Raw genomic sequence first — 21,877 nt, 5'->3', positions numbered from 1 at the left:
GTGCTTGGAATGTCATCCTCCCAGAAATTATATTAACCCTCCTGAGAGACCAGCAGGGCACGGGGATCAAGTAGATGGACGGATTGACCGATTGAAATGGCAGTTGGCCCTCTTGTGACAGGCACCGGCCAGGAAGGCCACACGATAGTTTGCCAAAGAGAACTCCTTCAGGAATGAGAATCTCTGATTCCTGTTTCCATGCCCCAGATTCCACAGAAGCCGTGGCCTCTGGGGCTGGGGTAGGGGAAGCAGGTGTGGGTAAAAGTTAGAGGGCCTAGGGAAACTTCAAGAGCTTTCTCTAAGAGCCTTCCCTTTGCCGTGGAGAAAAATGACCTGAAAGCCCCCTAGAGAAGAGTGTGGCTAATTGGCATGTAAGTCGGGGTTAAAGAACGGAAGGAAGAATCTGATTGTTTTTTTAAGTTACTGAGAAAGTGAGAATGTCACTTTGGGCAGAGAGAAATAATTTTTTTCTGGAGTGTGTCTTTCTTTATGCTGCAGACCCTAGTGGGCCGCTGAGACTTGCAAAAAAAGATTTCTTTTAATCCACCTTCCTTTTTGCAAGCAGCAGTAGAAGGGCCTTTAAATCAAATGCAATCAGCAAACTTGTCTCTTGCACTTATTCCCCGCTTCACTCCCTGGAATTTGGCACTTGATGGATTCTGGATCTGACTTAAGGCTTTTTCCAAATCCAAGACTTGGGGAATTTTGTTAACAGTGCAATAAAATAACTTCATAGCGTACAGGAGGCCCATTAAAGAAGTGGTGTGCGTGTGTGTGTGCTGCACTCTCTCTCTCTCCTTAAAATTAAAAAAAGAAATACAGACAATGTTTCTTTAAAAGTCTCCATCTGCAAATCCCATTAGATGTGCATATAAGGTTTCTGATGATTAATAGTTGCCTGCTCGGGTTTTGGTTGGAGGGGATCGTGTGTGTGCTGGTTAACCCCTCCCTCTCCTCTCTCACGTTTCACTTCAGAAATTTGTCACTCTCTCCCCACCACAGGATTTAAAAGTGTGTCTCACAGCCCCAGTCCAGCCCTCTGCAGGCATTTGCTGCGGGCTCCAGGGCAAGCACTCATCAGCTGGTGCATCTGGGCTACAACAGTGAAAATGTTTAGTGTCATCGGAGACAAATACATGTACAGGGGACCCCAATAGGCAGGCTGGTGTGTCGGGGGGGCAGGAAGCCAGGAGTAAAGTCTGACATAGGTGTGTGCACACACATACGTGTAGCTGGCCACATGTGTGCATACTCCAAGGAGAGACTTTAGTTTTGGTTTTTGTTTTGGTTCCTGGGGTGAATTTTCTACTGAACATCTTCCCCTCTTATTTATTTATCTTTTCTTTTTTTTTTTTTTTTGCATTTTTAAAATTTTGAATATAAAAAGTGTAAGAATCAAAACTTTGAAAAGACGGAGGCTCAGCGGCAGACGGCAGATGGATCCTGTGGCCAGCAGCTGCATGAGGAGCCCCCACCCCCCAGCCCCAGGCTGGGGCTGCCTTCGAAACCCCCACTCTGAAGGCAGTGGGGCCTCAGGGCTGCCCCATTACCCGCCAACACCGTTCTCCTTCCACCAGAAACCAGACTTCCCGGCGACAGCGACAGCAGCATACCCCGACTTCTCGGCCTCCTGCCTGGCAGCCACCCCACACAGCCTTCCCCGGGAGGAGCGCATCTTCACTGAGCAGCACCCCGCTTTCCCACAGCCCCCCGACTGGAACTTCCCTGTCTCAGAGGCCCGGCGCAGGCTCAACCCGGGCCCAGCTGGAGGCTCCAGGGGCTTGGGGGCCAGCAGCCCAGGCCTGGTGGACACCACAGGAGGCCCGGGCGAGGACTACGAGGTCCTCGGGAGCACTGCCAGTGAGATGGAGAAGAAGTCATCCAGACGGAAAAAGGAGAGTTCAGGTATGTGGCTGAGGAGCAGCTGAGCATTCCTTGGTTAGGTTGCTTGCCCTCTCTGAGCCTAGCTGCCCTAACCCTGAATTGCAAACATTATCTAATCTACTCAAAGGCTCAAAGGCAGGAGCTACCTTTGGGGTTTCTTCTATTCAGAGTTCTAGGATTCTCTGGTTGCATCTGTGCCTCCCAGAACTCCCGGACCCCAGACAGGTTATGCCAGCAAGTGAATGAAATAAGATCCACAGAGATTGAGAGGACATGTGTGATGGAGCCTCGGTGCAGGCCGGCAAGGACTAGAGAGGAGCTTTCCTGAATCTGGGAGGCCTCTGGGTCATGTTTCTCCCCACCCTGCCCTGGCAGGCTGCAAATGGTCCCAGAGCCAAAGGGTTTGCTCACAGGAGAGTGAGCTGAGATGGGAGCTTGGAGCACTAGGACCAAGGCTGGGACCCTCTGTCTCCAGGAGCCTAGAGGCTGAGAAGCAGGCCTAGGGCTGGGATGGGAGAGGCAAGGGGCAAGGAGGAGATGGAGTGTGGAGATTTGGGGCAGATTGCCCACGAGGTATCACTGTGCCCATGCCTGGGCCAAGAGGGCAGCTCAGCGTGCTAAAGTCTGGGCGACCCCCAGGGGAGGCATCCCCTGAGGGGTCCTCCTGAGGGATCACCAGCCTTGGCAAAGTCAGGGAGGCTGGCAGCCAAGGACTAGCACTGCACCTCAGAAAGCAGGTGGAGCCCCGCTCCGTGTTGGAGCCCAAGAGGATGGAGCCAGCCTGCTCATTAGGATCCTAGCTATGGGGCAGCCCCGGTGGCTCAGCGGTTTAGTGCTGCCTTTAGCCTAGGGCCTGATCCTGGAGACCCGGGATCGTGTCCCATGTCAGGTTCCCTGCATGGAGCCTGCTTCTCTCTCTGCCTTTGTCTCTGACTCTCTCTCTCTCTCTCTCTCAATGTGTCTCAAATAAATAAATAAATAAATAAATAAATAAAATCTTAAAAAAAAAAAAAAAAGATCTTAGCTATGTCCATCTCCTCCCTGCGGTGGTGACTTCTCATTTCCTCATCTCCCCATGACTTCTTCTCTCTACCTATTCACCTTCTATCTGGTTCCTTGTCCCCTCCTTGCCCAGAACAAGGCAGCGTCCATTCCTGCTGTCCCCTTGGCCCACTGTGTCCTCCTGACAGCTACCTCCAGAGCAGCCTGTCTGTCTGTCTGCACCTAGAGAGGACTTTTCTCACAGGGCTAACCAGAGGCAGGCAGGAAATGAGAGTGCCAAGCAACCAATGAGAACACTCTGTGATTTGCTTTTCAACGTAGCACAGATTTCCTGAGCATCTTCTTTTTGCCAAGCACTGGCCAAGGCCCCCCCCCCCCGGTGGAGGGGGGAGGGCGATGAGGAGATGTATATGGAGGCCTCTCTCCCAGGGGGCTCAGGCTGAGAGGGAGGAGAGGCCCGCGGATGCCTGTGTGGCAGTGGATGTACTATGATCTGGGAGGTTCACAGTGCTGCAGGAAACACACATTAGCTTTTTTAGGTCCCACCGGTGTGCAAAGTAAATACCGCAGGTCTTACCAGTATCTCTGTCCTATATGCATGGAAAAGGAGAGGCAGAGAGTTTTGAGGACACTGCTAGGATGGGGTCGAGGTAGTGCCCTGCTCATCGGGATTTGCCCAGGACTTTTCTGAGTTTAGCACTGAAAGTCCAGCGTCCCAGGAAACCCCTCAGCCCTGGAGCAAATCAGGACAGTTGGTTAATCTTGGAATGGAGCTCAAACCCTGGACGTCAGATCCCAAATCCCCCACCTTTCAGCAGATTTCAAGCATAATCCTCATTTTGAAATGTTTGGTCTCCATGCTTAAAGGTGCTTACAGTGGATGGCCACAGCCTTCTTGGCTGCCTGATAGGAGGGCCCTTTAAGTCCCCAGCTGATGAAATCCTCAAGTATTCCTAGCCTTGGCTGGAGACGTGGGGAGATGGGGCACTTTCTGCTTCTCCTCGCTCTCAGTGACTTGGCTCTGCGCCTAATTGAAGAGCTCTCCCCACCGTGGCGCCTGCCCCCTTGCTCCTCCACCTCTGCCCAAATCCCCTTCTGCAGCATCCAGCCACTTCCAAGGGAGCTGGGAGCCAAGGCACTAGAAGGCACAGGCAAAGGGCTGGGCTTAGGCAAAATCATTCTGTTCCAGCAAGACCCACATGTGCCATCTTTCCTTTGGGTCAGTGGCCTGTGGCGCTGCATTAGGGAGTGAGCCCCAGTGCCAAGCAGCTGGCCATCCCAAGAGCACAGGAACACCCTGCACTGAATGTCCTGCAACTCTTCATAGGGTCAGCCACCAGTGGGGGCGGGGGTGTGGGGGTGTGGGGGGTGTCGGGTATTCTTATCCAGGAGCAGCCCTGGGCTCCACTCCCCTCCCGGGCCCCCTCAAGAAGCAGTAATGGCAGCAGACAGGCAGGGCAGGGCAAGCTGAGTTTCATTCATTCTCTGGGATTCCAGACCTACTCCCCATCTAGCATGGGAATCTCTGTGTCCCAGCTAGATGCTTGAGTCTTCCCTTGTAATTTAACTGGAGGGGGAGGAGGCAGGAAAGATGAGCTGGGTAAAAGCTGGAAGAAAAAGAAAAGTAGAGAAGGCCTACAACCAACTCTAGGAATCTGGAGTCCAGCTCACAAGAAACAAACCCATGGGAAAAAAAAAAAACAAAAAAAAACAACCCACTCCATCAGTCGAGTCACGCTTAGATTCTCTACGTAACATTTTGCTATCTTGTTCATCACAGAATTTTTGGCATCAATTTTGATTTTTTAAAGCAATGCGTTACAATGTTACTTCTTTTGGTGACTGAGGACTTTGACACCACTTGCATTTTGTGCCCAGCGTGAGTGTGTCCCATTTCTCACCTGGGCCCTTGCTCAGCTGTCTCTGAATGTTAACCAGCCATCGATCAGAAAGGTGTTTTTCATAGTTCTTCACGGGCAGGCCAACAGGTTGGCATGTCGGCACCACGACTGTGGGCTGGGTAACTTTAGAAAACTTCTTTAAAAAAAAAAAGAAAACTTCTCAATTTCCTGGAGCCTTCATTTTCCCAGTTGCAAAATGGGATCATAACAAAAGCACCTTCCATACAGAGTCACTGTGAAGATTAAATGCAGTGATCCATGAAATTAGCACTGTGCCTGGCATATGAGCTCAATAAATGGCAACTGTGAATGTTATTAGAACGATATTTCCAGAACCAACCAGGGGAAGGGGAGTAGTCAGTGGAACTGAATATTTCAAATCCATTGACTCAGGAATTCCTGAATCTGGAGTATAACTTCTTGCAGTTATCATTGGTCCTAAAAATCCAGTTATTTGTCATCAGGTAGGAACTTGGAGCCCAGAGATCTTCTGGAGAGGTTGGAGGGTGAGATGTGCCTGGCAAAAGGGTCCCATAGTGGTTGTCCGAGGAGGCTCCAGTAACAGAAAGTTACTAGAAGTTTGTTTCAGAGAGGAAAGTTCTCTCTTCCCCCCTCTCCTTCTGCCAGCCCCAGCAGCTCCCCTGTCATTCCCGCTAGAAGTGGAGCTGATTTGCTCAAATAAATGAATAGGAAAGTGGGGGTCCCTGGCTCCCGCTCAGAGACCTTCTGTTGGTCCACGGCACAGAGCTGATTTAGGAGACCAGTGTGATGTTATCTTACCGCAAACACTCCCAGCCCCGGGGCCCATGGGTGTTAAAGACCCCTGCTGGCTGGGACAGCTGCGAGGCCACTGCTGTTTGCCCCCAACCTGCCGATCTGTCTTGCTACCGTGGTTGTCTTTAATTTATGGGAATGAGAGATTTCGCGGTGATTTCCTGGTGGGGTTCAAGGGAAGGTCGCGCGTGATCTGCCTGGCTGTAGGTGAATCCGATCGCCCCCCTGGGAAAGCCCCCCCCCGTGCTGGGGCTCAGCCCTGCTCGCTGATGCTCTCACGTTTTTCCCTTCCTCAGACTCGCTTTGTCCTGTCTCTTTCGCCTCCAACACACGTGCCCCCCAGGGCTGAGCCTTCACTGATTTCTCCCCTGCAAAACATGATCCCCACCTGCCCTTGTGCAACCACACGCACCCCCAGTTTCTCCTGAGGTTTATAAACCCTCCACAGATCAGCCCCTTTCTCCCACCTGTTCGCCTGCAGGCCACCCTTCCCACCTCCACGCCTGCCCCGCCACACCAGTTCCGCTAGCCTTTTGCAAACACACACCCTTTTTCTTCACCCAACCCCATTTGCCAAAGCACTTTCCCTTGCTTCAGGCTTCCTTCCCTCCCCCCACTCTCCTGCCTGTTGAAGTCCTTATTTTCACAAGCTGCCCCCTCCAAGAATCTCTCCTCTTTTTTTAAAAAATTAATGGCTCTACGTGTACGTAGCATCATGTCAGTGAAAGCTGTAGTGAGGAAGTTTCAAGTCTCAGTAGCCACTAGAACCTGTGCTGATCTTCTAAATAAATATCTCCTAATGTCATAAAGGAGCTCTTCTGAGATTTCTTTTTTTTTCTTCTTCTTCTTCTGAGATTTCTTATCCTGGGACATCTTATATTTGAAATCTCCTTTTTTAAAAATTATGACCAGGGGCATCTCGCTGGCTCAGTCGGTGGAGCATGCCACTCTTGATCTAGGGGTTGAGTTTGAGCCCCACATTGGGTGTAGTAATTACTTAAAAATAAAATCTTTGAGAAAAGTAAATAAATAAATAAAAATTATGATAAAAAAGACATAACAAAATTTACCATCATGATCGGGTTTTAAAAAATATTTTTAAAAAGTTTTATTTAGAGGTGCCTGGGTGGCTCAGACAGTTAAGCTTCTGCCTTTGGCTCAGGTCATGATCTCAGGGTCCTAGAACTGAGCCCCGCATCTGGCTCGCTGCTCAATGGGGAGTCTGCTTCTTCCTCTCATCTCCCTCTGTGCTCTCTCTCTCAAATAAATAAATAAATAAAATATATTTTTTTAAGTTTTATTTATTTAAGTAATCTCTATACCCCACACGGGGCTTGAACTCATGACCCCGAGATCAAGAGTCACATGCTCCTCCGACTGAGCCAGCTGGGTGCCTGAAATCATGATCACTTCTAAGTGGACTGTACAGTACTGTTAATGATATGCACATTGTCCCAGAACAAGTCTCTAGATCTTTTTCATCTTATAAAACTGAAACCCTACCCATTGGAAAATAACTCACCTTTTTCCCTCTGCCCAGGCCTGACAAATAGTGTTCTACTTTCTGTTTCTAAAAGTTAGACTTTTAGGTTAGTGCCAGTCTTCCTCAAGCTTCACAGGGGTGGTGACCAGGGGAACAGGGTTAATATGTGACCGTATCATTATATCGGATGAGGAATAAATCTAAACAGAACACAAAGTAGCTTTAGGTCAAAGGCAACCCATCTTACTTTGCCTTTTAATATGAAGTTTCTCTACACCCTCACCAATACGTGTTCTTTTCTGGTGTTTTTTTTTGGGGGGGGGGTTGTTTCTTTGATGCTACCCTTCCGAACAGACATGAAATGATACCATGTTTTGATTTGCATTTCCCTAATGTTTGGTGATGTTGAGCATCTTTGCATATGCTTGTTGGCCAGTTGTAGATTTTCTTTGGAGAAATGTCTATTCAAGTCCTTGCCCACTTTTTAGTTGGATTGTTTGACTTTTGTTGTTAACTTGTAGGAGTTCTTATATATTCTGGATATTAATCCCTTATTAGTGTGTAGCTTGCAAATATTTTCTCCCACTTTGTGGGTTGCCTTTGCATTCTGCTAATTGGTCCCTTTGCTGCACAGATGTCTTTAAGTTTGATGTAGCCCCATTTCTCTGTTTTTGCTTTTGTTGCCTGTGCTTCTAGTGTTATATTCATGAAATCATTGCTAAACTTAATGTCATGAAGCTTTTTTTTATTTTTAAGATTTTATTTATTCATGAGAGACACAGAAAGAGGCAGAGACATAGGCAGAGAGAGAAGCAGGCTCCCCACAGGGAGCCTGGTGTGGGACTCAACCCCTGGACCCAGGATCACACCCTGAGTTGAAGGCAGATGCTCAACCACTGAACCACCCAGGCATTCGTGTCATGAAGATTTTTTTCCCCATGTTTTCTTCTAGGAGTTTTATAGTTTTACATATTTTTTAAAGACTTTATTTATTTATTCATGAGAGGCACAGAGAGAGAGAGAGAGAGAAATACAGACACAGGCAGAGGGAGAAGCAGGCTCCACTCAGGGAGCCTGACGTGGGACTCGATCCCGGGTCTCCAAGATCACACCCTGGGTTGAAGGCGGTGCTAAACCGCTGATCCACCTGGGCTGCCCTATAGTTTTAGATCTTATGTTTAGGTCTTTAAACTATTTTATTCTAGAGACAGAATGTGTGTGCTGGGAGGAGAAGCAGAGGGAGAGACAGGATTAGCAGGCTCCACATTCAGCTCATAGACCAACTCAGGGCTTGATCTCACAACCCTGAGATCATGGCCTGAGCTGAAATCTAGTCAGATGTTTAACCAGCTAAGCCCCCTAGGTGCCTCTTTAAACTATTTTGAGTTAACTTTTTATATGCTGTAACATGAGGGTCCAACTTCATTGTATTGCATGTAGATATCCAGTTTTCCCCACATCATTTGTTGAAGGTTGTCCTTTCCCCAATGTGTAGCTTCAGCACCTTTGTTGAAGATCATTTGACCATATATATGAAGGTTTACTTCATAAGTATTCTGTTTCATTGTTCTATATGTCTCACTTTATGCCAATACCATACTGTTGTGATTATTGTAGCTTTGTAATATGTTTTAAGCTAGAAAGTGTGAGACTTCCATCTTTGTTTCTCTTCCTCAAGATTGTTTTGGCTGCTCAGAATCCTTTGAGATTCCATATGAATTTTAGGATGATTTTTTTCTGTTTTTGCAAAAAACGCTGTTGGGATTCTGATAGAAATTGCACTGAATCTGTAGATCACTTTGAACAGTAAGGACATTTCAACAATATTAAGTCTTTTGATCTATAAACATAGGATATTTTTTCATTTCTTTGTGTCTTCTTTCATTTCTTTCAAAATGTCTTGCAGGGTTTTTTTTTTTAAGATTTTATTTATTTATTTGAGAAGAGAGAGAGAACATGAGTGGGGGAAGAGGCACTTGGAGAGGGAGAAGCAGAGTTCCTACTGAGCAGGGAGTCTAACACAGGGCTCGATCCCAGGACCCTGAGATCATGACCCAAGCTAAAGGCAGACGCTTAACCCACTGAGCCCTGTTTTGTAGTTTTTAGTGTACAAATCTTTTACCTCCTTAGATAAACTATTCCTAAGTGTGTTTTTTTTCTTTTTGATGTCGTTTTCAATGTAAATTGTTTCCTTAATTTCCCTTTCAGATTGTTCATTATTCATGGATAGAAACACGCTGGTCTTTGTGTGTTGAGGTTGTATCCTGCAACTTTGGTGAATTCATTCATAAGCTCCAAAAGTTTTTTTGTGGAATCTTTAGGGGTTTCCATGTACAAGATCATGTCATTTGCAAACAGAGATTATTTTACTTCTTCGTTTCTGATTTAGACACCTTTTATTTATTTTATTTTGTGTTTTTTTCACCTGATTGCTCTGGCTAGGACCTACAGTATTATGTTGAATAGAAGTAGCAACAGTGAGCATCTTTGCTTGTTCCTGGTCTTAGAGGAAAAGCTTTCAGTTTTTCATCATTGAGTACGATGCTGGCTGTGGGATTTTCATATATGGCCTTTATTTTTTAAAAAAATATTTTATTTATTTATTCATGAGAGACACAGAGAGAGAGAGACAGAGGCAGAGGGAGAAGCAGGCTCCGTGACGTGAGACTCGATCCCGGGTCTCCAGGGCCTGATCCTGGGCTGAAGGTGGCGCTAAACTGCTGAGCCCCCCAGGCTGCCCATATATGGCCCTTATTAGGTTGGGATAATTTCCTTCTGTTTCTAGTTTGGTGAGTATCCAAGGATCCTCCCTCTCCTGACACACAGATCATGCCTTATTTGTGCCTCCATCTCCACATCAAACCCAGTTGCCTTTCATCCAGAGTTACAGCATATGGCTGCCTTTCTCCTGAAAACTGAAGTGTCTGGAGGGCCAGAATGGTCTCTGATTCACTCTGCAATCTCCATCACACTTAATGGAACATTTACCCTAGGAGGAGCTCATTCTTTTTTTTTTTTTTTAAGATTTTATTTATTTATTCATGAGAGACACACAGAGAGAGAGAGAGAGGCAGAGACACAGGCAGAGGGAGAAGCAGACTCCATGCAAGGAGCCTGAAGTGGGACTTGATCCTGGGTCTCCAGGATCACGCCCTGGGCTGAAGGTGGCGCTAAACTGCTGAGCCACCAGAGCTCCCCCGGAGGAGCTCATTCAATGTCTAATCAATAGCCTCCATTACAGCCTGGCATTCATTCATTTATCTTCTCCCCTTCTTTCTGAGAGGGGCTCCACTACCTGGCCTGAGGGTTCCCACCATGTATGATGTACTTCTGTAAAATGCATCAGGACTTTTATAGTCTCACTCATGAGAGTGTGCAGACAGCCCGATTTCAATCATAAAACCAGCCCAGGTCAGGGCTAGTGCTGGGGTCACATAAACACATAAACACATAAACAGTCACATATGCAGGCTGGGCTGACTACATGATCCCCCACGGGGTACTGAGGTCAGCTCCCAAGTACCAGGGCCACCATGGCTGCTGTGGCTGAGCAATGAGGTGGACCCACCATGGCAGGACAGTTAGAGGGGCTGCTATGGCCGGGCAGCCAGAGGGCCCAGCTGTCATAGGGACACGTGGCTGTTTTTCCGGTCTAGAGGAAAGGGCACATTTTTCTAAATTGCAGAGAGGTTTCCTGTGGACAAGCATCAGCCTTGCCAAGCACCCCTCCTGGACTCACTCTTTCTCCTTAGTGGTGAGCACTGGCTATGAAGATTTGGCAGCGGGGGGCGGCGGGGGGGGATAGGAGAGTGTCTTAATCCACCGAGGTTACCATAACAAAATACCATAGACTAGGTGGCTTAAACAGTAGATATTTATTTCCTCATAGTTCTAGAAACTAGAAGTCAAAGATCAAGATGACAGCAGGTTTTGTTTCTCTGGAAGCTTCTTTCTTTGGCTTGTCCTCTTCTTGCCATATCCTCACTTGGTCTTTCCTCTGTGTGTGGGCATCCCTAGTGTCTCCTTATGTGTCCTAATCTCCTCTTCTTATAAAGATACCAGTCAGATTGGATCAGGGCTGCGTTTTAACTCAATCATCTCTTTGAAGATACTATCTCCAATACAGTCACATTCTGAGACACTGGGGTTAAGACTTCAACATGTTAATGGGGGAGGCAATTCAGCCCATAAACAAGAGTTCTAGGGACAAGGACAAGGTTCTAGAGGTGGTATCAATGCTCCAGTCAAACACTCCTTTAGTGAAAGCATCTCAGAGGAGTGCATGACCTCAGAGCTTTCCTGGCTCTGGGTCCCTTCAGCCACTAGGGCTTTCCCACACAGAGCATTGTTTCTGGCTACAAACAGATCCCTGCATTCTTATCTTATACACACAGAGAAAGCCCACTATAGGAATGTATCTAAAGAAGTGGGCTGTTTGACAAAGGAAGAAGGAAAGGAGATGATCATTAAATAAATGGACAACTTCAGTGTCACTTGGGTAACCAGAGTGACCCTGAGTACTGTGCTCGGTGATCTCATATCCATGCCCACCATCCTTGCTGGGCTGCAGCCTAGTGAGGTGAGAGGGGGGCAGGGTTCAGGGACAACTGTTAAGTGCACCAACTGGGCAGATCTGGACCAAGTCCCAGATCCACAGCTTCCCAGGCTGTGTGAGCTCAGAGAGTTCTCCCCTTCAGAGTCCCCGTCTCTGAAAAATGCAGATCACGATGTCTACCTCACAGGAGTTGCTATGGGACAAGATGAGATCATAGACGTAAAGACACAGCCAGCCCCTCAATCCATTGTTCCCAAATCCACACATGAGCACTCCTCTCTTCAAAGTCTTGCCTGATCCTGGCTGCATCCCAGGTGGCCTGTGCTCAAAACGTGGCAAGACAGTGACCCGAGGTCAGAGGGAGCCTTTGAAGCCTGCCACCAGCTGGACCTGCCTGTCTCTGCAGGCTCACTGGTCTGGGGTCGGGGCATTGCCGGTCAGGGTGTGGTTTGTAGGGCACTCGGCTGGCCGGCCACTGGAGCCCCTCTCATTCCAATTCCAACCCCAGAGCCCCCAGTGAGGAAGAAGTCTTAGGGAGCCAGAGTGACCAGCGTGGACGGAGAGACAGGAACTCCACATTCTTCCTGCCTCCTGCTTAGGGCTCCTGCCCCTCACTGTCAGGCAAAGACTGGGGCCTTGACCACTGTCTGACTCAGAGGGATCAGCACAAAACTTGTGTCTGAACCCGCTCAGGCCCCATCCAGATACAGTCTGAAAGTTTTGCAGAAAGTCAGTATCCACCAAAGCAGTAACATTCTGACCAGCATCTAAGACCTAAGGGTCCAGAGAGCCCTTGGGCTGTAAGAATGTCAGTGGGGAGGCAGCCTCAGCCCTGCTTGCTGCCCTGCCAGGCTAGGGGCTTAGGAGTCCCACCCGACTCACCTTTCCTCTTTTGAGTAAGTCAGGGCATCTGGGCCCAGGGAAGTGGGGATGATCCCAGAGGCAGAGCAGCTCTTTCATTTTGAGGGCAGGACTTGAGGCCCCTGTGGGCTCTGGGAGGCAGCCCCTTTCCATGCTCCCCCTCCCTCCCCCCGTGCCCCCCCTCCCCCCCGTGCCCCCCCCCCAACCTTTCTGTTCACTGAGCTGGGCTTCCCTGGCCTCTGGCCAGGATTCCTCTCCCACCCCCCCACCCGCCACCCCCAATCCCAGCCTTTTCTATTTCATGTTTTCCCTGTTTTCCTTGAACACAGTGGTGGAGGAACAGTGTGAGCAGTGGGGGCTGGTCCTGCGGCCCACACTTCCTTTGGTGACAGCTGAGGGCTACATCTGGAACATATAAACACAAACAAAGCCCAGAGCTGCCTATGCCTCCCCCTAGCCCATTTCAGAGGCTCACTGTGGCTCCCCACCTTCATTTCCCTGCCTCCCTCCACCTTCACCTTTCTGCTCCCCTCTTCCAACCTCCCTCACACCCCATTTAATTGCCCATCCATTCCCTTCTCCCTCCATACTGCAGGGCCTCACTGCTCCACCCCACAGGGGACCTCAGCAAAGACTACTGTAGCACCAGCCATTTCCATTCCAGAAGAATCTGCTTCTCTCCCAGAAAACATACTTTGAATTCCCCAGCCCCACTGCTGGGTTCCTCAAAGAGGCTGGGAGCCCTCCCAGTGCTCTTCGGGCATCTAGCAGACAGGGAAAGGGCCCAGTGAGAAAGGAAGCCAGGGAGGTCCTAGGTGCAAACGCCCAAACTGGTCTTGGGCTGGTTCCATCTGGGTCCTGTCTATTTTGAAGGACTTTGACTCCTCCTGAAGTTGAAAGTATCAGAACTAAGAAGGATGCAAAAGGCTGGCACCGTGACAATCTAGGAAGCCACAGACACAGTTTTCAGAGGGTTTGCCAAGGTCTCACCTGCTAACATTATCCCCCAGGTATCCCCTCCACTTCCCCGCCCTGGACGCACACATGGACACACCCCTCAGGTGAGCACAGCCTCTATGCTCACCCCCAACCCCAGGGTAGTGTGACATAATAGCTGTAGCCCCAGACTGGTCCCAGGGAATTCCAGGAAGCCTTTTCATCTCTGGGTCTTCATTTCCTCCTCTGTTGAATGGGCTGATGTGTACCTTAACACCCTACAGTACACTTTAGAGGACACAACAGGAAAAAGCCTAAGATGTGGGAATAGCCTCCCGTCATGGCAATCTGGGTTTGCGGTCCAGTGCTGTCTTGAGGCCCTCTCTCACCTACTCTGGGCTCCCCTGTAAAGTGGAAAGGTGACCAGAGATCAGTTCTAAGCCCCTTCCAGCATTACTATTCTATGATTCTGTAATATATGAAACCCCTAAAGACATTTATCTCTGGGGAAAAGAGATCCATTGTCATCTGGGAAGTGTTATTTGAATGTACAGCATGTGGCTTTCTATCTGGTCTTGGATAGAAATTTATGTAAGACGGCTGTGACAATTAGGGAGTAAGGATACAGGCCTCCAAAAAGGCGTGTTCCCCAGCGTCTGTCTGAACTTCCTTGTAGCTCTGATAAAGCTGTCTGCTAACTTGAGGAAGGCCTGCCAAAACTGACAGCTATTTATGAAATAATTTACCTTGGATGGTGTAAAAGCTCACAGTGGAAACCGCAATCACACATACATCCTGTTTGCATTTCTCTGGGCACGACAGTTCCATCCCAGCCCTGCTGGCTGGCTCTGGCTCCGAGGGTCAGGGGTCGTGCAGGGGCTGAGGCAGGGCGGGGCTGCTCCTCCTGAGCCCCGGGGGGCAGCCCACTGAGCACCAGCATCCTCCCTCTGCAGTTCTGGAAGAGGCACCCCTGCCCCTGAAAGAGAAGCAGGACCAGGATGGCTGAGATGTGACTCTGGTTAATGCCAGTTACTGTGCCTGGAATCATGCCCCCGCTGGAAGGCTGACATAAGAGTGGCCAGGCGCACAGATCAGAGCAGAGATGCAGAGTAGTAGAGAAGGGAGAACAGTTAAAAGGCCAGACATTGAAAAGACACCCCTTTCACACAGCTCCGGAGATGAGGTACCTTGGCAGGCATCGTCTCTAACCTCCACGGTCAATCAACCTCTGCAATTCCATCTCCAGGAGAACCTCTCCGTATGGTGCTCCAGGCACTGTGCTCGGGGTTAAGACACATTACCCATGGCATTTGACCTCTCTGCAGCCTTCTGATCACAGTGCATGCAGCTATTCTTGTTTTCCTCCTCTGCATGCAGCAGAGGAGGAAATTGAAGTTCAAAGAACTCGAGACACTTGCCCAAAGTCAGAGACGTCCTTGGAGACTGCTAGGGCCCAGATTCTCCAAGCACTCCTCAGACACAATTCCACCACTCAGCTTTGTACATCAGAGGGAGACAGAAACGCTCTGGCATAGCCCTGACCTTTGAGTCGAGGACCTAGGGAAGGCTGAGGAGGGCCTGGGGACAGAGCACACAGCAAGACCCCAGATCTGACTGAAGAACTAGAGGCCCAGACAAGAACCTGCAACTGGAGAGGCCTCAGGTTCAAGACCAGGAGTTCTTAACAGAAGAGAGAGTAGGGAGAGGAGAAGAGGATGTCAGGGCTGCATACTGGGAAAGGACTCTGACACCAGCTCCCCCAGGTCGGGGGGGAGGAAGACCCAGCCAGTCTCCTGCTCCTACACATAGGGAAACCGAGTCCCGGAATAGGAGGGAGGCACGCCAACAGAGGTGTACTCTGTTGGGATCAAACTATCCTGTGGGTAATGTGCAGGACTTTTGGGGGACTGCTCTTTTCTGGGATTTTATAGGCATTCGTGTGCACCTAAGCAGGTCTGGGAGTAGGGGAATGTGGGTGTGGGCATCAATCCAAGACAGGGCCCCCAGGAGCCCTGGGTGTGGAGACAGGCAGAGCTACCATGTGCTGGGTCAGCCCTCGGCCCTGAGCCTGCAGATGCAGATGGAGAACCCCAAGGCCAGCACTGACCACCACACCTCTAGCCAGATGAATCTGGGTCCCAATCTCAGTTCTGCACCACCACCATCCCAAACTGCTGGGCACATCAGGCAAGTTCCTGGACCTCTCTGAGGCTGCTTCCTCCTCTTACGCTAAGTAGGATTTAGCAAACATTTAGCAAGTACTGTGCCAGGTACAGTAGCAAGTGAGAAAAGTTTTATCTCTGGGGGGAGAAAGAGAGCCCTATTAATCAAACTATCACACAAATCCACAAGACGATGCTAAAGAGGACAATAATGGTACCTCCTCCTAGGAGTGCTTTGTGGAAAGGATTAAATGCCTCTGAGTACATAGGTGCCTTCAAGACACCACAGCTGTTACTATCTATCCCAGTCCCTCAGATGACATTTCCCGGAGTCGAAGAATTGGAAGAATGCTTTTTATTTGTCAAGAACTTCAAAGTTTTAAAAGCATTTTCCACACCTAAAAGCTGGTCCAGTCTTCCCAATAATCCCGGGAGGCAGGTGCTTTATTTTCCCCAATTTTTTGATGGGGCCACTGAAGCCCAGAGAGGTTAAGTGACTTACTCAAAGGTCCGCAGCAGGAGATCGCGGCCTCACACCTGGGCGCGCGTCTTGGTTTTACCCTCCCTGGGTCGTGAGAGGGATCAGCCAGGAAGCACCCTGAGCCCTGGGGCACGAACCGGATCTCCGCCGGCCGCGATGTGCTCCCGGAAGGCTGGCCTCCCTCCCCGGCCCGCGGCGGCCAAGGCCGCGCACTCCTGGGGATCCCCGGCCCGGGGCTGCGCGTCCTTCCCTACAGCCCACGCTCCGGCTCCCGCTTTGGGGGGTGGGGGGGTCTGGTCCGGCCTTCTCCCAGCCAGCCGCACGGCAACGGGGCGCCCCCCTCCTGCCCCCGCCCCGCGCGCCCTTTCGGGCGGCAGACCCCGACCCGGCAGCCCGGCATCGGGGAGCCCCCGGGTGACAGCGCCTCTGCGCCTTCTCGGGTCCCCCCGGGGAGCCCCGATCGTTTTTTTTTTCCGTGCGCCCTTCCCCGCGCCTGGAGCCGCCACTCCGGCCTCTCTCCCCGGCTCCCGGGCGGAGGGGCGCGGGGACCCAGGGCCCGAAAACTGAAAGCCAGGGGGACTGAGTGAAAAGCAAAGAGAAGCAACTGCGGAGAAGGGATCCTGCGGGCTGACGAGGGGTCCCCACCTCCCCACCCGCTCCGCCCTGTGGCTGCTTGGGGGTGGGTTGGGGGGAGTGGGAGCGTCCTCCCTGTCCTCCCCCACTCGGTCTAAAAGCCCCAGCGCCCCCCATCCCGGGGCCAGCCCGAGACAACAGAGACTCCCCTGGAGAGAGACACACACAGGCTGGGATGGGGTCGTTAAGGGGACAGAGGATGGGCACACCGCTCTCAGTAAATCGCCTAACTCTGAGCCACCCGGCCCCAGGCCTGTAAAAGGACAATGAAACGAAAGGCTTCCAAATTTTAGAGCCCTGCAGGAAAAGCGGTTCCTGTAGCCATTCCCCGGACACGTGGCGCGCATTGTTAATTGTGTGGGTGTCTTGGTCTCCTTCCGGCGTCCCTCCCCACCCCGACCCCACCCCTGAAGTGGAGGCAGAGCCGCCTCTCAACTTGCTCTTGCTCAGGAAACAGCACAGTCTCTGTCATTGGCACGGCACTTTACAGTTTGTAAACCCACCGTGGATTTTACTTGAAACATATGTGAGTCACACTGCTTTGGGTTTGCTTTCTGCCTCCGCCAGTCACCGGCTGGATGAACTGGAGGAACTTGAACAACTTGCTTTAAAAGTCTCTGTTTAGTTTTCTGGTCTCTACAGTGAGGCTGATACAAGAACTCCCCTGGCTGAGTTATTGGAAGGATTAAGTGGCTGATACATGTAAGGTGCTTGCTCCCTGCACCCCTGTTAGCAGTTATGATTGAGCCCCTGCTGTGTCTAACTCAAGCCCAGAACTTTCCAGACTTGGCCCCTCCCGGTATCAAAAGGGGAAAGAAGCTTAAGGCAGCACTTCTCAGCTTACATGTGCACACAGCTCCCCTGGGGATCTGGCTAAAATGTGATTCTGATTCAGCAGGTCATGGGTAGGGCCCAAGATCCTGCAAGTCTGACCAACTTCCTGGCCCTGCTGCTGGGGCCTCGGCACCCTCTGAGAAGTGAGGCCTTAAGAGCAGTGGTTTGTAAACTTGACTATAAGTCACAATCACCTTGAAGGCTTGGTAAAATCCATAGCTGGGGCCCCACCCCCAGAGTTTCTGATTCCCTAGGTCTGGGATGGGGCCCTAAGCTATGCATTTCTGACAGTTCTCAGGTAATGGTGATGTCACTGAGGACAGAGAGCCTCTGTTTTAGAACCTCTTGCCCCATATGTTTATAGCCACTATTAATATCAAACTGGGGGAGCAGGGCTGGATCATAGAAATCATTAAACAACCAAGAGCAGATTCTCATGCTTTGGGGATAAGAAAAGTTTGGGAGGGGGGTGGATGCACCTGAGGTTGGGAGCCAGAAGACTCCCCGTTCATAGGGGTTAAAGCGCCAGAAAGAATGATCAAGGGACAGGGTGGGTTCCTTCTCAATATCCTTTTAAAAAACTAGAGAGACAAGGAAAGGCTGCCCTGACTCTTAAGGACAAAAAAAGAGGGAATGTCTGCCGCTCACATCTTCCTGTTTGGGATGTTTTCTCCCCAGACAACCAGGAGAGCCGGGGGAAGCCTGAGGGCGGCAGCAAGGCTCGCAAGGAGAGGACCGCCTTCACCAAGGAGCAGCTGCGGGAGCTGGAGGCCGAGTTCGCCCACCATAACTACCTGACCCGGCTCCGGAGATACGAGATCGCTGTGAACCTGGACCTCTCCGAGCGGCAGGTGCGGCCCACGGGGGCCTCCTCTTCTGGCCATCCTTCCTTTCCTCTGCTCTCTCAGTCCCTTCCCTTCCCTGAACCTTCTCTTCTGTCTTCTCCCTCTGCCCAGTGCAGTGGTTCTCCACTGTGGCTCTACCTGAGAATCACGCAGTGGGGAGTTTAATAACAATGATGTCTGGGCTCCACCCCGACGGATTGTTTTCATTGGTCTGGGATGGAGTCTGGGCATCAGAATTTTTCAAAGGTCCCCTAGGTGCTTCTCACCTGCAGCCAGGGTTGGAACCTCTAATCTGGTTACTCTCAAACTTGGGTGTACATTGGAATCACCTAGGCCCTCGTTTAAAAGGCAGATTCAAAGGGGTGCCTGGCTACCTCAGTCAGTGGAGCAGGCAACTCTTGATCTTGGGGTCATGACTTCAAGCTCCACGTTGGGTGTAGAGATTGCTTTATTTTTTTTTTTTAATTATGATAATCACAGAGAGAGAGAGAGGTAGAGACATAGGCAGAGGGAGAAGCAGGCTCCATGCACCAGGAGCCCGATGTGGGATTCGATCCCGGGTCTCCAGGATCATGCCCTGGGCCAAAGGCAGGCGCCAAACCACTGCGCCACCCAGAAATCCCAAGATTGCTTTAAAAATAAAACTTAAGGGCAGCCCGGGTGGCTCAGTGGTTTAACACCGCCTTCAGCCCAGGGCCTGATCCTAGAGACCTGGGATTGATGGAGCCTCACATCAGGCTCCCTGCATGGAGCCTGCTTCTTCCTCTGCCTGTGTCTCTGCCTCTCTCTGTATCTCTCATGAATAAATAAAATCTTAAAATAATAATATTTGATAGCTTTCAATTGATGAGGGACTCTGCCAGAGTACTCAGTCTACAAAACTAAGATTCAGATCCTGCCTCTACCACTTCCTAGCCCTGTGACCTCTGGGACTGTCTCCTAACCTCTCTGGGTCTCCATCTGTAAAACAGGGTCATGACCCCACCCTGCAAGTAATGCTGAAGCTCAGATGAGAAAATACACAGACCAGAGCTATCTAAACTGCCAAGAGCGTTTTAAATGTGCCTAAGGATGAGGCTGGTGATTCTCTGCTCCCAGACCCCTGGGTTCTAGAAGCTAGAGGGAGGAGGTGTTGGCACAGGAGAAATGGGGCATGTGAAAGCGAGAGGGGCCAAAGGCCCAGTGACTTTTAGACCCTGCCACCAAACTGTCAGGCTTTCAGACGCAAAGACAAGGAGACTCAAGACAGGCCTCTGGGCAGATTGATGTGTCCTCCCTTCTGTCTCAATGCCCGGTGCCTTTAGAGAAGCAAGGCAGCACAAGCAGGGGTTCAAGCTGGGCCCCCTGGAACTGCAACCTGCTGTCTTGAGCATCAGTATGGGGAGGTAGGGACTGCCTGGGTGGCTCAGTCGTTTAGCACCTGCCTTTGGCCCAGGGCATGATCCTGGAGTCCTGGGATCAAATCCCACATCACGCTCCCTACATGGAGCCTGTTTCTCCCTCTGCCTGTGTCTCTGCCTCTCTCTCTCTCTCTCATGAATAAATAAACAAAATCTTAAAAAAAAAAAAAAAAAAATATATATATATATATATATATATGGAGAGGCAGTTGAAGTGACCGGGTTCCTCTGATTCCTCCATCAGGTCAAAGTGTGGTTTCAGAACCGAAGGATGAAGTGGAAGCGCGTGAAAGGGGGTCAACCTATCTCCCCCAGTGGACAGGACCCCGAGGATGGGGACTCTGCTGCCTCCCCAAGTTCAGAGTGAGATTCTCCATGGAGAAAGAAAGACTGACTGAGACCCGTACCCAGCTCCCCTCATCCCAATCCTCACCCCAATCCCGCCTTTACCTTCTCCCATCCCTACCCCCCCAGAGCAGCCTCTCCACATCTCTCAATGACTCTTCAACACAAAGCAGTCTGGCATCTCTGGGAGCCATGAAGTTTCCCAGAAAGTTCTATCCAGCTTTGCTCTGTCTTAGCAGTCTCTTCCCCAAGGCGTCTGCTTCCCGTAGCTCTCATAGCATCATACAGCAGCCAGACTGGACCCAAGTGAATCTGGGGAACAGCTCCAGGCATACTGCTGCTTGGGGTCTCTCGGCTGCCACCCACCCATCCTGCTACCACCTTCCTCCCACACCAGCCAGCCCCCCTCCAGGTCTAGACACCACCTGGCCTTTTGGGAGAGGACTCTTGGGACCAGCTAGTGACCTGTGGAAGCAAGTGCTCCAAAGGAAGGAGATGACTAGAACCCCCACACCCCTGGATCACCCTTCCTTTCTCGGCTCTGTATCTGAGGCTCTGGGGAGCCTTCAGTTGTCCCAAGACCCCAGGGAGAACTAGTATGAGGAGGATTGAGGATGGAAGGTCCTCAGCTGCTGCCAATCAGAAACCCAGTCCTTATCTTCCAAAGTTGTTGGCTGAGTGGGCAAGTTTATAACCCTGGCTGGAGGAAGACTGTGGGAAAAACAGCCAGGGTCCCTATATGGACCCATTCACACTGGCTTGACTGGGTGGCTGAGAACGGACCTCTTCTTTTCGAAGTCACTTCGGGGATATAGCTGGGTCTGCTGAGCCGCGCCCCTGAGCAATGGACCAGCTGTTCCTTTAAATCCACAGTTTTGGGATTGAAAACCTATCCAGATGCTCACATTATTGAGCTGAGGGCTGGAAAGTGTCCCCTGTGTTCCAAGGATGAAGAGATCATACTAAGCCCAGTGAATGAGCGCCTAGAAATGTGGAACCCTGGAGTGGAAGTATCCTGTGTTTTCAAGGGACTCTCTCTGCAAAGGAGGACAAAAAAAAAAAAAAAAAAAAATCTCTCTTTCTCTGTGGGATGCATCTGAGCCCTTCCAATGTGTTCCACACTTGCTGTTATGACAGGAGGAGCTGCTAAGTTTATGTACATGGACCGCCCAGATCTTCTGGGGTGACACTCCGGGAAAGATGGCCAAATAGCCTGGGGTGACCAGAGCCTTGGAGAGAGACCCCCGCCCGCCTCAGTGCTCTGTTTCCCAACACCAGCTGGTGTTGCACAGAGGTCAGGAAGAGTTTGGAGCTCTTGTGTATAGATTTAATCATTCACATTGTAAAAAGAACCCCACCTCCCCATCCCGAAAGGACAAACGCTCTGGAAAATGATTGCCAAATGAGATGGCTGGTTAGAGCATGTGTAATTTTTTTCTAAAGCGTATTTCATATATTTTCTTAAGATTACATCAAGTTAACTGTGCAAGATTAAGTCACTTAGTAAGAAAACTCTTGGAGAAATAAAATCAATAAAAAGCAAGTTTCCAAGGCCTTTTTCTTTGCAGAGCTAAGAACCACATTCTATATGCAACCTTCTGGTGTTCGTGTGATGATCACCGGGACTGTGTCTGAAAACAAAGAAAAAAGAGAAGAAATCACTTAGACCAAGGGACCCCCTTTTAGGTTCTTCAAAATGGGGGGGGGCAGATGTCATCATTGTAAAAAATATGTTGTTTCCAGGCAACTGCATTGTTTTCATTTCCTCTTATAAAATTTTA

General features: G+C 50.2%; 1 protein-coding gene across 2 annotated transcripts; it reads left to right on the top strand.

The window, feature by feature from the left end:
- Positions 1–352: 352 nt before the first annotated feature.
- On the top strand, positions 353–21,639 carry MEOX1 (mesenchyme homeobox 1). Of its 2 annotated transcripts, XM_077853418.1 has the most exons (4): positions 353–371; positions 1,388–1,905; positions 18,185–18,357; positions 19,996–20,259. In XM_077853418.1, exons 2-4 carry the CDS (start codon positions 1,437–1,439, stop codon positions 20,116–20,118), a joined length of 765 nt encoding a protein of 254 aa, XP_077709544.1. In that variant the 5' UTR covers positions 353–371; positions 1,388–1,436; the 3' UTR covers positions 20,119–20,259. The 2 variants fall into 2 exon arrangements, with proteins under 2 accessions (XP_077709544.1, XP_077709545.1); XM_077853419.1 differs by lacking the exons at positions 353–371; positions 18,185–18,357 and having other exon boundaries at positions 992–1,905; positions 19,996–21,639.
- Positions 21,640–21,877: the final 238 nt, after the last annotated feature.

The sequence above is a fragment of the Canis aureus genome, chromosome 16 (assembly GCF_053574225.1).
Source record: "Canis aureus isolate CA01 chromosome 16, VMU_Caureus_v.1.0, whole genome shotgun sequence".
In the NCBI taxonomy this organism is placed as follows: Eukaryota; Metazoa; Chordata; class Mammalia; order Carnivora; family Canidae; genus Canis; species Canis aureus.
This window is presented reverse-complemented; position numbering and strand designations above follow the sequence as displayed.